General features: G+C 33.7%; 8 protein-coding genes and 3 pseudogenes across 8 annotated transcripts in view; 7 read left to right on the top strand and 4 right to left on the bottom strand.

Moving 5' to 3' along the window:
- LOC113550931 overlaps positions 1–18,032 on the bottom strand; it is a 156,894-nt gene extending 138,862 nt beyond the window's left edge. The window contains 6 exon segments of the mRNA XM_026952891.2: positions 384–462; positions 465–606; positions 609–637; positions 640–744; positions 2,767–2,771; positions 17,696–18,032. Coding sequence (XP_026808692.2) covers positions 384–462; positions 465–606; positions 609–637; positions 640–744; positions 2,767–2,771; positions 17,696–17,988 — 653 coding nt within the window. The 5' untranslated portion in view covers positions 17,989–18,032.
- Positions 950–1,311, top strand: LOC113550933 (annotated as a pseudogene).
- Positions 3,231–3,668, top strand: LOC113550928 (annotated as a pseudogene).
- Positions 8,540–9,000, bottom strand: LOC113550927 (histone H2B). The gene has a single exon (XM_026952889.1). It carries the CDS (start codon positions 8,961–8,963, stop codon positions 8,583–8,585), a length of 381 nt encoding a protein of 126 aa, XP_026808690.1. The 5' UTR covers positions 8,964–9,000; the 3' UTR covers positions 8,540–8,582.
- LOC113550934 (histone H2A-like) lies at positions 9,335–9,763 on the top strand. Its single transcript, XM_026952894.1, has one exon. The coding sequence runs from the start codon at positions 9,377–9,379 to the stop codon at positions 9,761–9,763; it is 387 nt and encodes a 128-aa protein (XP_026808695.1). The 5' UTR covers positions 9,335–9,376.
- On the bottom strand, positions 10,838–11,248 carry LOC113550932 (histone H4-like). The gene is given in 2 exon segments (XM_026952892.1): positions 10,838–11,049; positions 11,051–11,248. Coding segments are annotated over 2 exon segments (312 nt in total). The 5' UTR covers positions 11,198–11,248; the 3' UTR covers positions 10,838–10,884.
- On the top strand, positions 11,486–12,094 carry LOC114253653 (annotated as a pseudogene).
- On the top strand, positions 14,900–15,624 carry LOC113550925 (histone H1A, sperm-like). Its single transcript, XM_026952888.1, has one exon. The coding sequence runs from the start codon at positions 14,932–14,934 to the stop codon at positions 15,559–15,561; it is 630 nt and encodes a 209-aa protein (XP_026808689.1). The 5' UTR covers positions 14,900–14,931; the 3' UTR covers positions 15,562–15,624.
- A 208-nt stretch (positions 18,033–18,240) lies between the features above and the next one.
- On the top strand, positions 18,241–18,671 carry LOC114253652 (histone H3). The gene has a single exon (XM_028188603.1). The coding sequence runs from the start codon at positions 18,261–18,263 to the stop codon at positions 18,669–18,671; it is 411 nt and encodes a 136-aa protein (XP_028044404.1). The 5' UTR covers positions 18,241–18,260.
- A 1,095-nt stretch (positions 18,672–19,766) lies between these two features.
- Positions 19,767–20,147, bottom strand: LOC113550930 (histone H2B-like). The gene has a single exon (XM_026952890.1). It carries the CDS (start codon positions 20,145–20,147, stop codon positions 19,767–19,769), a length of 381 nt encoding a protein of 126 aa, XP_026808691.1.
- A 406-nt stretch (positions 20,148–20,553) lies between these two features.
- Positions 20,554–21,007, top strand: LOC113555311 (histone H2A-like). Its single transcript, XM_026959737.1, has one exon. It carries the CDS (start codon positions 20,567–20,569, stop codon positions 20,942–20,944), a length of 378 nt encoding a protein of 125 aa, XP_026815538.1. The 5' UTR covers positions 20,554–20,566; the 3' UTR covers positions 20,945–21,007.
- Positions 21,008–23,973: the final 2,966 nt, after the last annotated feature.

Below are 23,973 nucleotides of genomic sequence, written 5' to 3'. Positions count from 1 at the left end.
TTTATTAAAAAATATATAATAATTAAAACAATTTTTTTTACGGTTGTTTATAGTAGATAATAATTTTGTTTATCTAACACACACGTTAAAGTCGTACCTATAGTATAAATCTTAATGTGTGATGGAGACAAGTACAACACTACACAGTTATTGTCGATTTGTTATGGCCTACTATGTTGTAAAAAATCAGTGTTAAAGGTCACGGTAAAGGGCGGTTATGCATAATAAAAGCGAAATACGAAATGTGTGATGGCCCTGAAAAGGGCCGTTTTAATGGAATGGTGGTGTATTGAACTAAAGATTAGGCGCGTTCTCCGCGGATACGACGGGCAAGTTGGATATCCTTTGGCATGATCGTGACGCGTTTGGCGTGGATGGCGCACAAGTTGGTGTCTTCGAAAAGACCGACCAAATAGGCCTCGCTGGCTTCCTGCAACGCCATGACGGCGGAGCTCTGGAACGCAAGTCGGTCTTGAAGTCCTGGGCGATTTCACGCACCAGACGTTGGAACGGCAATTTGCGGATCAACAGCTCCGTGCTCTTCTGGTAACGACGGATTTCACGGAGAGCGACTGTTCCCGGACGGTAACGATGGGTTTTCTTCACACTCCTCCGGTGGCGGGTGCGCTCTTACGGCGGCTTTGGTGGCCAACTGCTTCCTGGGAGCCTTACCTCCGGTAGATTTGCGGGCTGTCTGCTTGGTACGGGCCATTGTTGAATTCGTTTTGTGTACGATTAGACGAACTGTAAAATACTGATGGTTCTCTGAAACCAAACACACTAGTATTTATATAAAACGGATTCGTTTCTACCGTTATCATTGGTCGACGCGTTGTCGATAATCGGTAAGTGGGAGAAACAAATGTAGCGTTTCGATTGGCCGTTAGTGCTCCGTGAAACGCATAAATACATTGAAATTTGTTAATCGAGCATCAGTCAACGTTCAGCGTTCGTCGCAGCAGTTTGTCGAGTAATCAGCTAGAAACTACATAAAATCAACATGACCGGACGCGGTAAAGGAGGAAAAGGTCTTGGAAAAGGAGGAGCCAAACGTCATCGTAAAGTGCTCCGCGATAACATCCAGGGAATCACCAAGCCCGCCATTCGTCGGTTAGCTCGTCGTGGTGGAGTAAAACGTATCTCCGGTTTGATATACGAAGAAACCCGTGGAGTGTTGAAAGTGTTCCTGGAAAACGTAATCCGTGATGCCGTGACATACACCGAGCACGCCAAGAGAAGACCGTCACCGCCATGGACGTCGTGTACGCCCTCAAACGCCAAGGTCGTACCCTGTACGGTTTTGGAGGTTAATACGTCTCATTTGCGATTTGCATACATTGTTAAAAAAAAACACTATTAAAAAGGCCCTTTTCAGGGCCACTACTTTTTTTACATAACTCCACTGCCCCCGCAGTAGTGTACTGTGTCCAATATTTCTATTTGTTTTGTTCTAGTTCATATCAAATTATTTTTGTGTTGGTGGAGTAATAAGTTTTATGTGTGTAATTAGATTTGAAACACAATAGTAACACTGTTCTTTATAAGTGTGTATAAACTCAAATATAAAACAATACGAAATTGATTTCTGTGTAAACCAAATTGGTGTTTACCACGAATGCTCGCGGGTAGGTTAAAAGTTAATATAGAAATCACTGGAATAATATTTATCACATATTGATATGGATTGAGACTAAAAAAATTTGCGGAAGGTATTTTTTCAATCTAATTGATATGGTAATTTTATAGTAGTTTTGATGTAATACACTACTTTGTTACAGCTAATAGACAGATCCACTTTGTTGATGTCATAAGAATATTATAATATGTTATGTACGGACCTAACTTTTACTAAGTGAGCTCTTACTATGTCGGGATTCCCGAAGGAGAAAATAAACCTTCCTTCATTAAGGCTGCAAATGACTATCATATCACTCTATCTATCTATCACTATCAATGTTTTTTTTTTCGTGTTACGTCATAATTTTGTATTTAAATTATTTGATACATTTTTCTGACACAAGGAGATTTACGTTTTAGTCTATTATGATCCCTGAACACTTTATCAATCGACATAACTTACAATATTAAGACATATATTAATACCAATTATATCGTAATATTTATTTATTTTTGTAGATTGTTAATGGGTACGCACACACAGAATGTATGTGAGTCATGCTCATTGATCTGGACTTTAATATGATAACTAAGCGCAGATAAACCTGACGACACAATAACAAGTATATATGACTACAGTATTTATTTTTACAACTTGTCACGATGATGAAGTTAGATATATTCTGTACCAAGATAAAATTTAGCTCAACAGCGTTAGTGTAATTTAAAAAAGGAGAAGACTTACGCTACATTGAATATGATAAATTTGTGGCCCTGAAAAGGGCCGTTTTATTAGAAGATTAGGTGTTGCTTGCTAAGTGTGATTAGACTTTTTTCTCGGTTTTTTTTGGTAAGAGAACAGCTTGGATGTTGGGCAACACACCACCTTGTGCGATGGTAACTCCGGACAACAATTTGTTCAATTCTTCGTCGTTCCTGATTGCCAATTGCAAATGTCTGGGGATGATACGAGATTTCTTGTTGTCACGGGCAGCGTTACCGGCCAATTCCAACACTTCGGCTGCCAAATATTCCATAACGGCGGCCAGGTATACCGGTGCACCGGCTCCGACGCGCTCGGCGTAATTTCCTTTTCTCAACAAACGATGGATACGACCGACGGGGAACTGGAGTCCGGCACGGGACGACCGGGTCTTGGATTTACCTCCCTTCGATTTGCCTGCTTTGCCTCTTCCGCTCATGATTGTGTGTGTGCTTGACTGCTTTGTTAACGATTCGAACACTGAATGATGATTAAACCCATCGGTAGGGGCCATTATATAGCCAAAATTTAGAAAACAGTGCTGCGATTGGACAGTTTGAAACGTCATGACGATATTGCTTGACTTTGTTTGATATGCAACTACTACTAAACGATGTTGTTTTCCATCATCATTCTAATAATGTTTTCTCTTGGAAAGCTACTATTTTTATCAGACACGTAACCGCTGTAAATCCTGTTTGTTCTGTTTTATCTATTAGAATTTGGCCAATGCCTGTTTGACGTGTCTCCTTGGGTTACTAATATATACCGTCGCTTCGTGTATTCCGACATCATTCGAGTTTGAATTATTTCACCGTCAACGACCACAATTCACAGAAAATTATCAGCCATGGCTCCAGGAGGTAAATCCGCGGAAAGGCGATGAAAAAATCGTCCGGCAAGGCACAAAAGAACATCGCCAAATCTGACAAGAAACGCAAGCCCAAGAGGAAAGAATCATACGCCATCTACATCTACAAAGTATTGAAACAAGTACATCCCGACACCGGTGTTTCCTCTAAGGCAATGAGCATTATGAACAGTTTTGTCAACGATTTGTTCGAGCGTATTGCCGCCGAGTCCAGTCGTCTGGCTCACTACAACAAGCGATCGACCATCACCAGTCGGGATTCAAACCGCCGTCCGACTCTTGTTGCCCGGTGAATTGGCCAAGCACGCCGTCAGTGAAGGAACAAAAGCCGTAACCAAGTACACTAGTTCCAAATAATTGACTTATATTATAACACTCTCTTTAAAAAGGCCCTTTTTAGGGCCACCAATTTTTCTATGATATACCACTGTTATATCGATGATTATTTTTAAAATTTAAAAATTGAAATAATACTTTTTTGTCGCGTACAAACCTCCTGTGAATATTATAACAAAAATATTTTATCCCGGTTAAAAACATTTGTTGAACAGTGAACACATAATTATCATCATAATACTTAACTTTATCCATGGGTGACTTACATATTAAAGTGCATCGACGCACTTGAACCACCGCATACATCTTGATTGAGCTTCCTATACCAAGCTTGCCCTAATTCAAATCTATATCCGTATAGATCCAAAGGTGGAAAACAGTGTATAATTGCCAATGTCCTTTTTTTTCAAAATCTGTTGATAAAGAGGTAGGAATCTGTACTTTTATTTCCGTATTCAAGGAGCTTGTCTTTATGAGATTGACTAATATTAGTGGGAGACCATATTTTTCTAGTATAGACATTAAAGGTTCACGATGAATGCAGTAGTAGACCTTTTAAAATCAATAAATATCATGTGCACTTCTTTATTAAATTCCCTCATCTTTTGTAGTATTTGTCTTACTATGAATATTTGGTCAATCGTCGATCTATTTTTCCTAAATCCTACCTGGTAGTCTCCCAGTAATTTCTCTGCCTATGGTCTCACTCTGTCTAAAATACAGTTTGACAATATCTTATACGTGACATTAAGTAGGGCTATGTCTCTGTAATTACACAATTTTCTATCCCCGTTCTTGTAATTAGAACAAATAATTTTTCCAATCTTCGAGAATCACCTCCTTTACCCAAATCTCCTTCACCAACAAATATATGTACTCAGTTAGTTCATTTCCCATGTTTTTAACAGTTATTAGTAATTGAACAAAAAGCTTTGCAGTCGATTTTTGGCCCTTGCATAGATAGCAATACAGGAGAGTGGAGAATCAGACATAATGTGGAGATCAGTGAGCTATATCCAAAGTCAAAAATAGTCGACGATATAAGGAAGAGGCGACTCTTATGGGCTGGCCACGCATGAAGAAAAGAAAGAGCCCTTATTACAAGGTACTATGTGGCTCTCCAGAAAGCATAAAATCAGTTGATAGGTCAAGGTCGAGGTAGGAAGACTAAGTGTCAAAAGATGTGGAACAAGTTGAACCAGATACTTTTTGGCGAGTCATAGCGGAGGATATAAAGAAATGGCATAGCATATGATTATCAGTTTAGTCTTAAAGGTCGTTAACTACGGAGAAGAAGAAAATAGTATGATTATAAATTTATTTATGGGTAAGTTTAACCAGTCGTGACCCATAGGTTGGGAAACACTGCTGTATAGCACTCTTTAAATAAATACATATTATATTTATTTAAAATTGTTTTGATATGTATTTTTTCAGAAATTAAATTAATACAATTTTTCATGATAAACCTATAATTTATGTTAAAAATAATTACTTATAATATTACAGGAAGAAAAATATTAAATCTCCCTAAAGTAAAAAATATTTAACTTGTGAATGAAATGTTTATAGTTTCTGGTAAATGCAATTAAAATAATATTCTTTTTAAATAAAAACAACTAGTTATAATTTAAACGAATAATATAAACTCACAAACAATAATAATTTTTTGGGTATATATTTCAAAAATATATACCCTGAAAACTTTAATTTTTTTAAATATATAAAATCGCATTAATAATAACTGGATTATTTTATTTTATTGTAGTTTGAGTGTTCTGTATAATTAATACCTAATTGTAATAGGTTACGACGAAACATAATAATGAACTATAAAATATATGTATAAACAAATCTTATTTATTTATTAAATGCCTTACCTCTAGAAAAATATCTGGGAATGCTCAGGTAATTTCCTGTTCTTAACATTATTATTGTTTAAAGTTATTCTGATTAAATGAGTGAATTTCCGCATAATGTATCGATTGACTTTTAAAGTTAATTTTGCGCGTACACTATTAAAAAATATGTTCTGAAATTCCTACAACAAAAAAAGCAAAGTAGCTCAATACCTTTTATAATTCCCTATGAAACTTTTAAGAATGATGGACATGTGTTACTTTGTGTAGCTTGTGGACAATCTGTATCTTGTTTGCAACGTTTTCTAATAACTCAGCATATAAATACATTAAAACATAAAGAAAATTAATTGAGAAAAATAATCCTCTTCAGCATCTTTGATTAGTAAGTCAACTTTGAATACCGATTTATGTCAAACATTAATCAGGCTGACATACCACTAACTAAATTAAAAAATCCAACTTTTAAAATGTTCTTGGAAAAGTACACTGGACAAGCTATTCCTGAAGAAAGCTAATATAATAATAGCTAATAAGCTTATAAAAATCAGTATAAAAAGATATTTTGTTCAAAGATATTTTTGTTTAAAGATATTTTTATCAAGACGTTATTTCGAAGATATTTTGACCGGTCACCATTTTGATATTATAAACATGTGATATGTTATTCTTTGTATAGATGATGGTGACTATTAAATTACTTGTATGTATCAGTTTAGTAAGTAATTAGAGTAAAGTTTCAGCATGTACTATATAATGCTATAAAGTTTAATATTAAAAAAAAAATTAAACAAATAATTGATATATAATATATTTATGAACAAAATTTAAAATGAATACATAATTATTATGTAAAAATAATACACATATGCTTTTTTTGCATGTTTTAATTTATTTTGGTAAATCAATTAATTTTATTGATTATTTAATCTTATCAGTGTTTACAATTTCATTTTTATTTAGTATTCAATTAAACGAAAAATAGTCGTTTGAAAGTACAATAACATTTAACATAATATTTTATAGCGTTAAATAATTTAAAAACGTAAATACGATATATATTTTTGTAAATTGACTGATTAGAGTAATAATAATCTATAATAGTAATATATTATTAATCAATATCATATTTATTTTTACGTTGAAAACTCGTGTACCAAACTACATAAATTTCTCTTAAGAATTTTAAAGAATGAATATTAAGTTTAAATTATTAAACTATTGTTTATTAATTAAACTTTTAAGTTTTCGCTATGGCCTTTCTTAAAGGATGCTAATATAGTAATGTATACATTAAATCGTATGCGATGATTTAATCAAACATTACTATTGCAAAAATTGAAGACATCTCAATTGACTTTAGAAAGTTTCAGTTGAGAAACCGTACGTTCTTATTTCTTATCTTTGTGAAATACGTTTTTTTATATTCAACTATAAACTATCATGTGTTATTATCAAATATTTTTGATTTTCACTATGACCTAAGTATAGTTTTAATGCGTCCTAATGTATACTTATAATATTTAAGTGATTGATTTAATTTAAAAATTAATTATCGCAGAAAATAAAGATGATCTTGCAGATCAATTCAAAACATTTAATAAAGGTCAAGTTAAAATAAACCGTAAGTTCTTAGATTTCCTGTAATATTATAAGTAATTATTTTTAACATAAATTATAGGTTTATCATGAAAAATTGTAGTAATTTAATTTCTGAAAAATACATATCAAAACAATTTTTAAATAAATATAATATGTATTTATGTAAAGAGTGCTATACAGCAGTGTTTCCACCTATGGGTCACGACTGGTTAAACTTACCCATAAATAAATTTATAATCATACTATTTTTCTTCTTCTCCGTAGTTAACGACCTTTAAGACTAAACTGATAATCATATGCTATGCCATTTCTTTATATCCTCCGCTATGACTCGCCAAAAAGTATCTGGTTCAACTTGTTCCACATCTTTTGACACTTAGTCTTCCTACCTCGACCTTGACCTATCAACTGATTTTATGCTTTCTGGAGAGCCACATAGTACCTTGTAATAAGGGCTCTTTCTTTTCTTCATGCGTGGCCAGCCCATAAGAGTCGCCTCTTCCTTATATCGTCGACTATTTTTGACTTTGGATATAGCTCACTGATCTCCACATTATGTCTGATTCTCCACTCTCCTGTATTGCTATCTATGCAAGGGCCAAAAATCGACTGCAAAGCTTTTTGTTCAATTACTAATAACTGTTAAAAACATGGGAAATGAACTAACTGAGTACATATATTTGTTGGTGAAGGAGATTTGGGTAAAGGAGGTGATTCTCGAAGATTGGAAAAATTATTTGTTCTAATTACAAGAACGGGGATAGAAAATTGTGTAATTACAGAGACATAGCCCTACTTAATGTCACGTATAAGATATTGTCAAACTGTATTTTAGACAGAGTGAGACCATAGGCAGAGAAATTACTGGGAGACTACCAGGTAGGATTTAGGAAAAATAGATCGACGATTGACCAAATATTCATAGTAAGACAAATACTACAAAAGATGAGGGAATTTAATAAAGAAGTGCACATGATATTTATTGATTTTAAAAAGGTCTACTACTGCATTCATCGTGAACCTTTAATGTCTATACTAGAAAAATATGGTCTCCCACTAATATTAGTCAATCTCATAAAGACAAGCTCCTTGAATACGGAAATAAAAGTACAGATTCCTACCTCTTTATCAACAGATTTTGAAAAAAAGGACATTGGCAATTATACACTGTTTTCCACCTTTGGATCTATACGGATATAGATTTGAATTAGGGCAAGCTTGGTATAGGAAGCTCAATCAAGATGTATGCGGTGGTTCAAGTGCGTCGATGCACTTTAAAATATGTAAGTCACCCATGGATAAAGTTAAGTATTATGATGATAATTATGTGTTCACTGTTCAACAAATGTTTTTAACAACCGGATAAAATTATTTTTGTTATAATTATTCACAGGAGGTTTGTACGCGACAAAAAAAGTATTATTTCAATTTTTAAATTTTAAAAATAATCATCGATTATAACAGTGGTATATCATAGAAAAATTGGTGGCCCTAAAAAGGGCCTTTTTAAAGAGAGTGTTATAATATAAGTCAATTATTTGGAACTAGTGTACTTGGTTACGGCTTTTGTTCCTTCACTGACGGCGTGCTTGGCCAATTCACCGGGCAACAAGAGTCGGACGGCGGTTTGAATCTCCCGACTGGTGATGGTCGATCGCTTGTTGTAGTGAGCCAGACGACTGGACTCGGCGGCAATACGCTCGAACAAATCGTTGACAAAACTGTTCATAATGCTCATTGCCTTAGAGGAAACACCGGTGTCGGGATGTACTTGTTTCAATACTTTGTAGATGTAGATGGCGTATGATTCTTTCCTCTTGGGCTTGCGTTTCTTGTCAGATTTGGCGATGTTCTTTTGTGCCTTGCCGGACGATTTTTTCATCGCCTTTCCCGCGGATTTACCTCCTGGAGCCATGGCTGATAATTTTTCTGTGAATTGTGGTCGTTGACGGTGAAATAATTCAAACTCGAATGATGTCGGAATACACGAAGCGACGGTATATATTAGTAACCCAAGGAGACACGTCAAACAGGCATTGGCCAAATTCTAATAGATAAAACAGAACAAACAGGATTTACAGCGGTTACGTGTCTGATAAAAATAGTAGCTTTTCCAAGAGAAAACATTATTAGAATGATGATGGAAAACAACATCGTTTAGTAGTAGTTGCATATCAAACAAAGTCAAGCAATATCGTCATGACGTTTCAAACTGTCCAATCGCAGCACTGTTTTCTAAATTTTGGCTATATAATGGCCCCTACCGATGGGTTTAATCATCATTCAGTGTTCGAATCGTTAACAAAGCAGTCAAGCACACACACAATCATGAGCGGAAGAGGCAAAGCAGGCAAATCGAAGGGAGGTAAATCCAAGACCCGGTCGTCCCGTGCCGGACTCCAGTTCCCCGTCGGTCGTATCCATCGTTTGTTGAGAAAAGGAAATTACGCCGAGCGCGTCGGAGCCGGTGCACCGGTATACCTGGCCGCCGTTATGGAATATTTGGCAGCCGAAGTGTTGGAATTGGCCGGTAACGCTGCCCGTGACAACAAGAAATCTCGTATCATCCCCAGACATTTGCAATTGGCAATCAGGAACGACGAAGAATTGAACAAATTGTTGTCCGGAGTTACCATCGCACAAGGTGGTGTGTTGCCCAACATCCAAGCTGTTCTCTTACCCAAAAAACCGAGAAAAAAGTCTAATCACACTTAGCAAGCAACACCTAATCTTCTAATAAAACGGCCCTTTTCAGGGCCACAAATTTATCATATTCAATGTAGCGTAAGTCTTCTCCTTTTTTAAATTACACTAACGCTGTTGAGCTAAATTTTATCTTGGTACAGAATATACTTCTAACTTCATCATCGTGACAAGTTGTAAAAATAAATACTGTAGTCATATATACTTGTTATTGTGTCGTCAGGTTTATCTGCGCTTAGTTATCATATTAAAGTCCAGATCAATGAGCATGACTCACATACATTCTGTGTGTGCGTACCCATTAACAATCTACAAAAATAAATATTACGATATAATTGGTATTTAATATATGTCTTAATATTGTAAGTTATGTCGATTGATAAAGTGTTCAGGGATCATAATAGACTAAAACGTAAATCTCCTTGTGTCAGAAAAATGTATCAAATAATTTAAATACAAAATTATGACGTAACACGAAAAAAAAAACATTGATAGTGATAGATAGATAGAGTGATATGATAGTCCTTTGGCAGCCTTAATGAAGGAAGGTTTATTTTCTCCTTCGGGAATCCCGACATAGTAAGAGCTCACTTAGTAAAAGTTAGGTCCGTACATAACATATTATAATATTCTTATGACATCAACAAAGTGGATCTGTCTATTAGCTGTAACAAAGTAGTGTATTACATCAAAACTACTATAAAATTACCATTATCAATTAGATTGAAAAAATACCTTCCGCAAATTTTTTTAGTCTCAATCCATATCAATATGTGATAAATATTATTCCAGTGATTTCTATATTAACTTTTAACCTACCCGCGAGCATTCGTGGTAAACACCAATTTGGTTTACACAGAAATCAATTTCGTATTGTTTTTATATTTGAGTTTATACACACTTATAAAGAACAGTGTTACTATTGTGTTTCAAATCTAATTACACACATAAAACTTATTACTCCACCAACACAAAAATAATTTGATATGAACTAGAACAAAACAAATAGAAATATTGGACACAGTACACTACTGCGGGGGCAGTGGAGTTATGTAAAAAAAGTAGTGGCCCTGAAAAGGCCTTTTTAATAGTGTTTTTTTTTAACAATGTATGCAAATCGCAAATGAGACGTATTAACCTCCAAAACCGTACAGGGTACGACCTTGGCGTTTGAGGGCGTACACGACGTCCATGGCGGTGACGGTCTTCCTCTTGGCGTGCTCGGTGTATGTCACGGCATCACGGATTACGTTTTCCAGGAACACTTTCAACACTCCACGGGTTTCTTCGTATATCAAAACCGGAGATACGTTTTACTCCACCACGACGAGCTAACCGACGAATGGCGGGCTTGGTGATTCCCTGGATGTTATCGCGGAGCACTTTACGATGACGTTTGGCTCCTCCTTTTCCAAGACCTTTTCCTCCTTTACCGCGTCCGGTCATGTTGATTTTATGTAGTTTCTAGCTGATTACTCGACAAACTGCTGCGACGAACGCTGAACGTTGACTGATGCTCGATTAACAAATTTCAATGTATTTATGCGTTTCACGGAGCACTAACGGCCAATCGAAACGCTACATTTGTTTTCTCCCACTTACCGATTATCGACAACGCGTCGACCAATGATAACGGTAGAAACGAATCCGTTTTTATATAAATACTAGTGTGTTTGGTTCAGAGAACCATCAGTATTTTACAGTTCGTCTAATCGTACACAAACGAATTCAACAATGGCCCGTACCAAGCAGACAGCCCGCAAATCTACCGGAGGTAAGGCTCCCAGAAGCAGTTGGCCACCAAAGCCGCCCGTAAGAGCGCACCCGCCACCGGAGGAGTGAAGAAACCCCATCGTTACCGTCCGGGAACAGTCGCTCTCCGTGAAATCCGTCGTTACCAGAAGAGCACGGAGCTGTTGATCCGCAAATTGCCGTTCCAACGTCTGGTGCGTGAAATCGCCCAGGACTTCAAGACCGACTTGCGTTTCCAGAGCTCCGCCGTCATGGCGTTGCAGGAAGCCCAGCGAGGCCTATTTGGTCGGTCTTTTCGAAGACACCAACTTGTGCGCCATCCACGCCAAACGCGTCACGATCATGCCAAAGGATATCCAACTTGCCCGTCGTATCCGCGGAGAACGCGCCTAATCTTTAGTTCAATACACCACCATTCCATTAAAACGGCCCTTTTCAGGGCCATCACACATTTCGTATTTCGCTTTTATTATGCATAACCGCCCTTTACCGTGACCTTTAACACTGATTTTTTACAACATAGTAGGCCATAACAAATCGACAATAACTGTGTAGTGTTGTACTTGTCTCCATCACACATTAAGATTTATACTATAGGTACGACTTTAACGTGTGTGTTAGATAAACAAAATTATTATCTACTATAAACAACCGTAAAAAAAATTGTTTTAATTATTTATATATTTTTTAATAAACGTTTAATTAAGCCTGTCGATAATAATTAAATATTATAATGTATATAACCTTTTGGGGAACTGTAGAGAAAATCCACAGAATACAATATTACACTTTACACACAACCATATGAAAATTTATTTGAATAAAATGTTTTAAATGCTTACCGTACCGCTTATAATATTGAATTACAAATACATTATTATGTATGTATTGTATAGAGGTAGTACTTTTGTTGTTATTTATCCACTTAAAATATAATTATTAAAAGATACCTATTTTTTAAAGTCCTACCCTGTGGACATTCATTTTGTTCCTACCTTATACAAAAAATTAATTACCTACTTCAACAGTTACTTTATGATTAAAAAGTGTAAATATATAATACAATAATTCGATTAGTCGATACCTACGTTTAATTAAAAATTAAAAACCGTACACATCAATAACATTTAAAGTTCTTAAAGTGTCGTTAACATAATATGAAGGACACGTAATATTTTATTTCGATAACTGTTTTTCTTTCTACAGGTTTTTATTCCGTTTACAATACCTATCTGACATACCTAAGTTATACTCCGCAAAAATGTCCCGTTTCCATAAAATACGCTCTGTGTTACATACATTGTATGTATGTTTAATGTGCACACATTACAGTGTATCAAAAAAAATATTTGTATGTTTACCATCACATCGTAATAATATTTTAAAATCAGAATTTACGAATGGAATTCAATTTAAAGAGTCGCATTGTTTTTAGAATTTACACGCTTCAACCAGCAACTCATCAAAACAGTCCAGAAAGCAAGGCACACCAGACCCCTTACCCACAACAAGCAAATATGAACGAATATTTACAAAACGTGTTTAAAATCATTAATTAGGCCAGCCACGAATTAGATTGCCAAATATTGCACTACAATAATCAATATAACATTTTAATTAATATTAACTTCTTATCACTGCGTATTATCGCAATAGTATTATTGTAAGCTTTAGCTGAATTACACCAAACTATACTATCGTTTATAGGAAATCCTTCAGTTCTTATACTATACATGGTGATTCTTTTATCATAAAACATTCGTTATTTCAAAAAGTATTCATGTTTTTGAAAACATTTTTTACATAGTTCCAAGTTATTAAAAAAACAACGCTTTATTAAACAATTATATTATTTTTAAGTTTTTTATTTTTTTTTAATGACAACATAGTTTTAATTTCATATTCCAAAGCAGAATAATTGTCTGAGTACTTTTAAATTTTTATAAAATTCGAATTTGTGCGAGTAATTTATGAGTTATACGTATTTAAAGCTTTGTCGGGCGGCGCAGTCTAAACTTTAAATACTTATAACTCATAAACTACTCGCCCTACATTTGATTTGTATGTATCAAAATACTCAGAAAACTATTCTGCTTTGGAATATGAAATTAAAACTCTATGTCGTCATTCAAAAAAGTAAAAACTTAAAATAATATAAGGATAAAAAATATTTAAAATATAATTTTTTAATAAAACGTTGTTTTTTTAAAACAACTTAAAACTATGTAAAAAAATGTTTTCAAAAACATGAATACTTTTTGAAATAATGAGTGTTTTATGATAAAAAAAATCACCCCGTATTAATTAGTACAACTATTGAAATGTTACGTTATTTGATATTTGCCCGCTTAGATGGTATCTTAGGTTCTCCGGTAGTTTCGGCTACTATCAATTCTTGTCTTCATAGATAATAAGTAATAAAATACTCTATTTATATAAAAACAGTATATCATCATCAAGGTTCGACAACAACACGTCAAATGCTAATGAATAACAGAAAAATATAATTGTGTATGGTGTAAGGTGCGACGTCGGTTTTACGACGCGTGCAAACTTTATAATGACACGTCGGTTGACATCACGAAACAGTATCTACGGCTTAATCTAATTTTCTTATTAAAACACTTAGAATAATATCAATAAATAAGCACTTTAAAATTGTTTGCAAAATCTTATTTTATTAAGCCCACGGCTACACCATCACTGCACAACGACTGTCGATTGGCCCACTACAATGTATCAGATACGATACCACGGATGATGAGAAAATAAATTAAATTGTGTTTATTTATAATGGAGTTTCGACCAAAATCCCTAAACGGTGAAATACTATGATTATTTAAAAAAAATATTTAAGGTGAATACGATTAATATTAGATTCATAGGTAAAGTCTGCAACGTAAACACTTCAATGGTAGAAACGTGAATGACAACGTGCCGTAACAGTAACCTAAAATCCTTGATTTTGAAAAGCCACCGTTCATCGGCAAATTGGTCGATTTGCAATCTACAAACGCTCGTGTCTTGGTAAACTCGTATAGAATGTGTCTAAGAAGTTTTGAACGTTTTAAATTGGTTTCGGTCATACGGTACACCATCGAACATGGTCTACGAAAACCCGGTTGGGATCGTGGGAATAACGATCCGTGGTGGTTTTTTGATACCGGATAGCGTCGATTTAGATATATAGGATCTTTTGAAATTTAGTTGGCTTTCTGGAAAGTTTAAAACCAGAGTCGTACAACTGTTTCTTGCTGAGTAATCGTGAAAAATGTTTGCACAACCGTAACCGTGTCGATGGCGCGAATCACAACGGTTTACTAGTCGGTACGGTACAGTATATATATTTTCTAACCGTTCCGTCGTTCAATGTTATATTCGACTGTAAGATTTCGAGTTGCTTTACTACGTTCGACATCAGCTCTACTATGACAGAAACCGTCGTTCTGGCCGCTCCGGCACCAGTGGCTGCATCGCCAGCTGCGAAAAAGTCTCCGGCCAAGAAGAAGGCCGCTGCTGCTGCTAAGACTAAGAAGCAGCCCGCCGCTGCGTCTCATCCGACCACTTCCGTGATGGTCACGTCTGCCATCAAGGAACTCAAGGAGAAGAAAGGTTCTTCTTTGCCGGCTATCAAAAAGTACTTGGCTGCCAACTACAAAGTCGATCCCGCCAAGTTGGCGCCGTTCATCAGGAAGTTTTTGAAAGCCGCCGTCGCCAACGGCACTGTTGTTCAGACCAAGGGCACCGGCGCTTCTGGACATTTCAAACTGCCGGTTGCCGAGGTAAAACCGAAGAAGGTAGCTGCGGCCAAAAAGAAGCCGGTCGTTAAAAAAGTCAAAGCCCCCGGTGCCGTAAAGAGGAAGTCGACTTCTGCTAAGAAGGTGAAGCCCGCTTCCGGCGAACCGGCAGCTAAAAAAGTCAAAAAGGCCGTCGCCGCTAAACCTAAGGCTGCCAAACCGAAGAAATCTCCGGCCAAGCCGAAAAAACCTGCGGGCGCTGTAAAGCCAAAAGCGAAGAAGACTCCAACGAAAAAAACAGCAGCTCCCAAGAAGAAGTAAACTTTGAACGATCACTTCTCACGCGTCGCGCACCCTTAAAACGGTCCTTCTCAGGACCACAAATTTTTTCTGATACACCTAAAAAAATCACTTTCGTGACTTGCGTATTTAAAAATACCCACTTCTCGTTGGTTAGGATTTTTTCGATTTACTTCTATCGTACCGGAGGATCACGTCCCCCTCCGCTTTGAATACTCCAGTTATTATACTTTCGTCGCGATGATATGCTCTTCGGATCAACACTCGTCAATCTGTTGATGATTATTATAATTTATACGTATTGATATTTACTCACAATACAATATTATAACGGCGTAATATTATTTGTGTATAGTGCCTACCACAAACTTGAACCTTTGTTGGCTCTACCATATTTTGTACCAACAGTAGTCGCCGCACAATATGACATCGTGTACTGATTATATTTTAATAACAAACTTAGTGCGTTAAATGTTAATAAGTGTATCACATATAATTTATTTTAACTCATTCTTATTGCGTGTTTTTTTTTTTTTTTTTTTTTGTTTTTTACTAATAGATTTACTGCTTAGTGATTTAGAAATCACTTTTAATTAGAAAAGTTTATATCGCATCATGTGTCATATGATAAGAATAGTAGCGTAATTGTTTGGCGATTTCAGTTTTAAGGTTATAAAATTGTAGTTAAAATGTAAGTCATGCAGAGAGCACATGATGTAATGGTTTTTAAAATAAAAATCATATATTAACTTGGACATTGCGTTCTTTATTATTAATATAAAAATTATTAAGCAACAAACTTATAACACATATTTAGCGATTTTTAAATTTTCGAGCACTTTTCTCAATTGTTCATGAAAAAGTTTGAAAAATCAAATAAATAAAAAATTACACAACCGATCTTATGAAAAACATACGAAAATAGTTGGATCTTTAATTAGATATTATGTTTTTAAGCATCACTGACGAGATTAATAAATATAAAGCGAAAAGCTTTAAAATTATGTTACATACATCACTAATGTTTTCCGCATATATATTATCTAAAACGAAAGTATTCGTATACGAACAAAGTTGAGGAAACCAAAATCTACCGGGATTCACTTGAAATAATTATAAAATACATTATAATAAGAAATATATTATAGATTATGATTGATTTCATTTTTGACTTTAAGTACCTGCGTTTTAGGTATGATTCCCAAGAAATAACATTCACAATTTACATACAACATATTGTAACAATAACAATAGATGAACGTGAACAATGAATAAAATAGATGTTTTTAATCATAATATTCTTTTATTTTTATTTGTGAAAATGAAATTTGATTTTAAACTGAAAATAGGTGTGTACAACATCAGCCAGCTAAAATATTTTAATATTAACCCAGCGTGTTATTAACAAATATTGGCACCTAGGTATCTATCTATTGCAATATTATTTTATATAAATATATTATTAATTAAATATTTTTAATGTAATTTTACATTAATACATGCTTATAGTTATAAAATAAAAGAAAACGTGCTTAATAATTATTCTAAAAGGCGAAACAATATACCGATCAAAAATAGAGCTCGAAACTTGTTGCATTTGCGTGTTGGTAATTTTATTTTAAAAATTGAATAAAACGAATTTTTTAAATATATTTTGAAGACTATTTTTTCCGAACAAAAAAAAAACCTTTTAATCTTTTTAAAATATATGTCGATCATTAAACAATGTTTAAAAAATATTCATTATTTTCCCAAAAATATTTCTAAAGTTATTTTAAAATTACTTTTTACTATATGGGTTATTATTATTGATATAATACGTTAAATTAAAAATGTTCAGTATGCAGCACGTTTATGGTATAAAAATATATTAGACCAACTTCCAATATTGTTCTAACTCAGTATTATAATAAATTTACATAATTCCTTTTCAACCGCGATACCCACAATAAGATTTTAAAAGGAATATTTTGACTAAAAATGTCTATTAAAAATATTTTATGTGAGAATACACCAATATTATTCAAAAAAATCTCAAGTATGAAAAAGTAACATTTATACACGATGTATTTCGATATAATAAATATGGTGGCCCTAAAAAAGGCCTTTTTAAAAAAAGTTAAGTAAATTGAGTGATTAACCACCAAATCCGTACAATGTACGACCTTGGCGTTTCAGTGCGTAGACGACGTCCATGGCGGTCACGGTCTTCCTCTTTGCGTGTTCAGTATAAGTGACCGCATCACGGATTACATTTTCCAAAAAAACTTTTAACACTCCGCGGGTTTCTTCGTAGATCAATCCAGAAATACGCTTCACTCCTCCCCGACGAGCCAAACGACGGATTGCGGGCTTGGTGATTCCCTGGATGTTATCACGCAACACTTTGCGATGACGTTTGGCACCTCCTTTTCCAAGACCTTTTCCTCCTTTGCCGCGACCAGTCATGATAACCTATTGCTGTAGACGTATTAGTGGTTGTAACGAAGACGAGGTTTGTTGAGATAAATGGTAACTTACCGTTCGACAACGCGGTATTTATGCGATCGATCCACATACCCTACACCGAGGAATGCGCGAGACCACACCCCTCGGCCCAATCATACTACGTTAGCAACCCTCTGAAAATCGTATAAATAAAGGGTGTTTGTCTCACCGTGTTTCATTGTGTATACATTTCTTCTGAAGATAAGTCGTGGATTGATATCACCTATTTTACAATGGCCCGTACCAAGCAGACAGCCCGCAAGTCTACCGGAGGTAAGGCTCCCAGGAAGCAGTTGGCCACCAAAGCCGCCCGTAAGAGCGCACCCGCCACCGGAGGAGTGAAGAAACCCCATCGTTACCGTCCGGGAACAGTCGCTCTCCGTGAAATCCGTCGTTACCAGAAGAGCACGGAGCTGTTGATCCGCAAATTGCCGTTCCAACGTCTGGTGCGTGAAATCGCACAGGACTTCAAGACCGACTTGCGTTTCCAGAGCTCCGCCGTCATGGCGTTGCAGGAAGCCAGCGAGGCCTATTTGGTCGGTCTTTTCGAAGACACCAACTTGTGCGCCATCCACGCCAAACGCGTCACCATAATGCCAAAGGATATCCAACTGGCCCGTCGTATCCGCGGAGAACGTGCTTAAACTCAAATTTTTAACAAATAGTTCTTCTTAAAACGGCCCTTATCAGGGCCACCAATTTATTATTTTAAATCAATACAAATAGTAGTATATACTTAAAAAACGTTTCTATTAACGCTATATAATGATTAAATTATTAAAATCAAAAATTATTTCAATGTTCAGCAATAAATTCTGGATAATTAATTGCTGGTACAATTAATTGTGCATTGCTATGGATCACCTATAGTATGAACCTCAATGTATCATAAATGATTATTGACATAGTGATGCTGTGCGATGACTATATATTGAATACAAATTTAATAAATCAAAATTACAGTAACCCACTGTACAGCAGAGTGGTACCCACTTGTCAACCTTTTTATAATAATATATTTTTATAAAATATTTTGTATCGAGACTTTCAGAATTTAACGACAACTAGCAATGACAAAGACTCAAAATATGTAACTTCTAATTAATATTTTCGTAATTTTTATGTGGTCGTTATTTTTGTTATTTAACTTAGATTCTATTATAAACTTAGTATTATTTACATTATACATTGTATGCCGTGGTTATAATCACCATATGATTATAGATCTAATACAGTTTTATTAATTCAAAATATTGCAATTTTTTTTTTTCATTTAATTACATGATGCTTTTCTAATTATTAAGATAATAAGATGTCTTTTATGTTTTGATAAGTAAACAATTATACATACCGGAAGACATGCGACCAATTCAGAGATGTTGCGTAGTTAATAATTTTTTTGTACACATAATTACACAAGGACAAATTAATAGTTTTGTATATCATTTTATCAAATTTACTATTAATATTTTCAATATAATTATAAGGAACCATATAATCAATTTGTACATAGCTACCTAAGCTGTGTTGAAAATGTAAATTATTTTTCGGTGCCTAATAATAATTACAACTAGTTAATAATCATAATACTAAATAACCAAGTATTATTTTACAAGATTAAATAACTACGAAAAATACGACATTAAATAATATTATAGTAATAATTGGTGGCCCTTAAAAGAACCTTTTTAAGTTTGAACCTATCGCAGTAGGTGTCAGGATATTATAAATAACGTATTTTACTTGGAGCTTGTGTATTTAGTGACTGCCTTTGTTCCTTCACTTACGGCGTGCTTGGCCAATTCACCGGGTAACAATAGTCGGACAGCAGTTTGGATTTCCCGACTGGTAATGGTCGAACGCTTGTTGTAGTGTGCCAAACGACTAGATTCGGTGGCTATGCGCTCAAACAGATCGTTGACGAAACTGTTCATGATGCTCATTGCCTTCGAGGAGACACCGGTGTCGGGGTGTACTTGTTTCAGTACTTTGTAGATGTAGATTGCGTATGATTCTTTTCTCTTAGGCTTGCGTTTCTTGTCAGACTTGACGATGTTCTTCTGCGCTTTGCCCGACGATTTTTTCATCGCCTTTCCTGCCGATTTACCTCCTGGAGCCATGTTTTAATTCGATCGGGTATCCTGTTGAAGTGCTAAACTGTGTACTACGGTAGGATTCAATCGAATGACGCCTTTCTATAGTACGGTTACCGTATTTATATTATTTTTAAGATCTTAAAACGTGCGCACATTGGTAGCTGCCACCCCAATATTAGTGTTACAACCCTCCGGAGTAGAAAACATCTGCTCTGACCACTCTATATTCGGCTCATGTAAAACACCATCCTTTTTATAGACTCTTGCATGTCGTACATGTTATGTTACGTCGTTAAACGTTGTTTTATACGTCTAATGCATTTGAATTTAGGGGAGATTTCACTATATAAGCCCTGGATTTCGTAAAGCTGAATATCATTTAAGTCACGTCATTCCGTTCAACTACTACTACTACCCAGTCGAAAATTTGTACAAGCATCACAATGAGCGGAAGAGGCAAAGCAGGAAAATCGAAGGGAGGCAAATCCAAGACCAGGTCGTCCCGTGCTGGACTCCAGTTTCCGGTCGGTCGTATCCATCGTCTGCTAAGAAAAGGAAACTACGCCGAACGTGTAGGAGCCGGCGCACCGGTATACCTGGCCGCCGTAATGGAATATTTGGCGGCCGAAGTGTTGGAATTGGCTGGTAACGCTGCCCGTGACAACAAGAAGTCTCGTATCATCCCCAGGCATTTGCAATTGGCAATCAGGAACGACGAGGAGTTAAACAAATTGTTGTCCGGAGTAACTATCGCTCAAGGAGGTGTGCTGCCCAACATCCAAGCCGTACTCCTACCAAAAAAGACTGAAAAGAAAGTTTAAGAAATATATCAATTGGTACTACTTAAATAGTATGCATGTATTTTGATGTATTATTTTTTGTTTAAAACGGTCCTTATCAGGGCCACAAATTATAATTACAAATATTTTCTTTTAATTTAGTTTTATCTAATCATAACATATTATATATAGTTTATATTATATTATTATAATGAATGAAAACCAAAATTTATAAATTGTTTTATTTGATTTTTAGCTAAGTGAGTACATAATAACAGTGTACCTATCAGCATAGGCGAAAATACGGGTCAGGCCATGGCCTGACCTAATACTGACTAAAAAATTGCATACATGTATTATATATTTTAATAATTATTTAGGAATTATAAATAATATATTTATACACGTAAACGTGTAAATTTGTACGTTTTATATATTAACATAATATCATACATAGTATACAGGTACTATATTTATATAGGTACAAATGAGGATTATAATATAACATAATAAAGTGATTTTTTTTTAAAATGGCTAATAGTATATTTATTTAAAATTAAAAACTTTATTTTTCGCATATAAAATTTGTGAAATTTTTCGTTTAAATGTTTCGTACCTACTACACGATTATTTTACCGCTCGTATCTATTAGAACTTAGAAGTGTACGAATATGTGGACTTGATATAAATTCTTAAATCAAAAAATTGTACATACTACACAATATGAACATAATAATAACATTTATTTTTAACATTGATTATAGAAATATGGAGTCGTATAGTCTATTCAATGCAGTCGAATAATCGGTTTTATTAATTATTGTTTAATTTAGACATTTGACGTTTTTTTTTATATTATAACAAGTATTATTAGTTACTTAACTAATCGTCAGTCGGCAATGTTTGTTACGTGGTGATATACCCGTAGAAAATGATTGTCAATTATACGTACTTTAATATTTTCATATTATTTCTTTTACTATAAATTCATATTTTTATCATTGACCGGCGACAGCGGTTATTCATAAGATTCTTGCGTTTAACATTATACAAAATTATACAGAGGTAATTATTAATTAGAATATTTTTTTTTTTATAGATAGAGGATAGCCAAAATATTTTAATTATTATTTAAAATATAATACCATATTATTGTTATACACATTAATACATCACCAAATAATTTATTTATTATTAACCCCCGTTAGTCACATCGCTGTTTAAAAGACCGAGCATGTATAATTTTTCAAATTACTCATTGTAAGTAATTCACATTATTTCGTGTAATTTAATAGCTTCATTGTCCAAGAAGTCTAGCTATCATTTAATGCTATTTAAAACAATTATCTATTGTTTGTTGAATTTATATGTATTTTTAAAGTCATAAAACTGTTAAAAAGACCGCGTGTGAAAACTCGGATAATAATTAATTTTGTTCAATATTATTTTCGTCAATGATTATTTTTTTAGATATAAAAAAACGATCATAATCGTTTCTTGAGTTTCTTCTTGATCTTATCGATAGTTATAGTTTATCAATTTTATCGCTTTTCTGTTTGTATAATTTCTTTGGAAAATTAAATATTTTCGTAATTTTTATTTTATATTCGACACGTGATACAAGACAAGCGTGTAAATTATCAAAATTTAAATGAAAACAATTCGGAATAATTTTAAAACTACGTATACAAAAATATAACCTTTCATTAAAAAAAATTCATATATAATATGTATTTTTTTTAACATTATATAACCATGGACATTTTAATAATAATAATTTAAATAGTAAAAAATAAATTATAATTTATGTATATCTTTAATAAATGTATTAGTTATTAAAATGTTTAGTTATTATTAAATATTTAAATTGTAAAGAAATATTCATTTTATTATATACACCAAATCATCATATAATACCATTATATATTCATTGTATATACATTAAACAAAATAGCTATAAAAAGTTGTCAATAGAATTTTTTTTATATTTTTCATTTGGCCTGCCCTAATAAAAGTGTCTAGGTTCGCCTATGCCTATCAGCGTTAAAAAGTCAAATTTAATATTTTTATCATACTAAGTTATTAAAACAAGTAATCTGTTTATTTTAATCTACCCTATATTTAATAGGAATAAATCACTTGAAAAAAACAAATAAGTACTTAGGTTACTTATCTGAAATTTTATATTAGTTAGTGACATCGGAAAATCTGAATTAAATATTATATAGTAATCCATTGCCCTTATAAATGTTTTTAGTCAAAAAGTAATAAATAAAACCCACGCTTAACTGCATGTTTACTCGTGGCGCAAAAGAAATTATAATAATTATAATAAAATACAGTTATAATATTATAAATGAGTTGACAGGAGCGTACTCGCGATTTGATTGTAAAAATATAAAATGAGACGCATGTTAGTGTTTTAAAAAAAGTGAAAAATTGAAAAATGGTATTGGAAAATAACTATATCGATAGAATACGATCTTTAAAAACTACATTAACTACAATACTAATACTATAATAATACTCATTAATATAATATAATAGTATAGGTACTGTAAAAACTAAAGAGTTTAGTGACTATAACATGATGATTAGATATGTACAGAATATACAATAATCAATATTATTAATATAACATTATATTATTATTTTTACTTTGTCATTAAATTCATCAATGTTGATTAAGTTAATGACTTACTAAAAAAACTTTACTTAAGTATTAGAGTTAGGTAAATTTTGAAAGGTAAATACACCCAAATATGTTGTCTCAATTTTCAAATTGAAAACATAGTAAATTTGCGTTAAACAGAATCAATTGTCTAAATTAGATATTAAATTGAATAAAACTAAAAATTATCATCAAAATTAAAATAAGAATATTACTTATTTATACGAGTTAATTTTTTATGATATTTGTGTTAATGAGCATTTTTTAATTGTAATATATTACACACTCGTAACTCGGTTAAAAATGTTAATATAACAACAACCGAATGTACAAACACAGATAATGTTCTTATATCTTAGTCTTTAGTTTTATTTTTAATATCAAACATGTCATTTCACTT

The sequence above is a fragment of the Rhopalosiphum maidis genome, chromosome 2, assembly GCF_003676215.2.
Source record: "Rhopalosiphum maidis isolate BTI-1 chromosome 2, ASM367621v3, whole genome shotgun sequence".
Taxonomy (NCBI): Eukaryota; Metazoa; Arthropoda; class Insecta; order Hemiptera; family Aphididae; genus Rhopalosiphum; species Rhopalosiphum maidis.
Note: the sequence above shows the minus strand (reverse complement) of the source record. Positions and strands in the feature narration are given on the sequence as shown.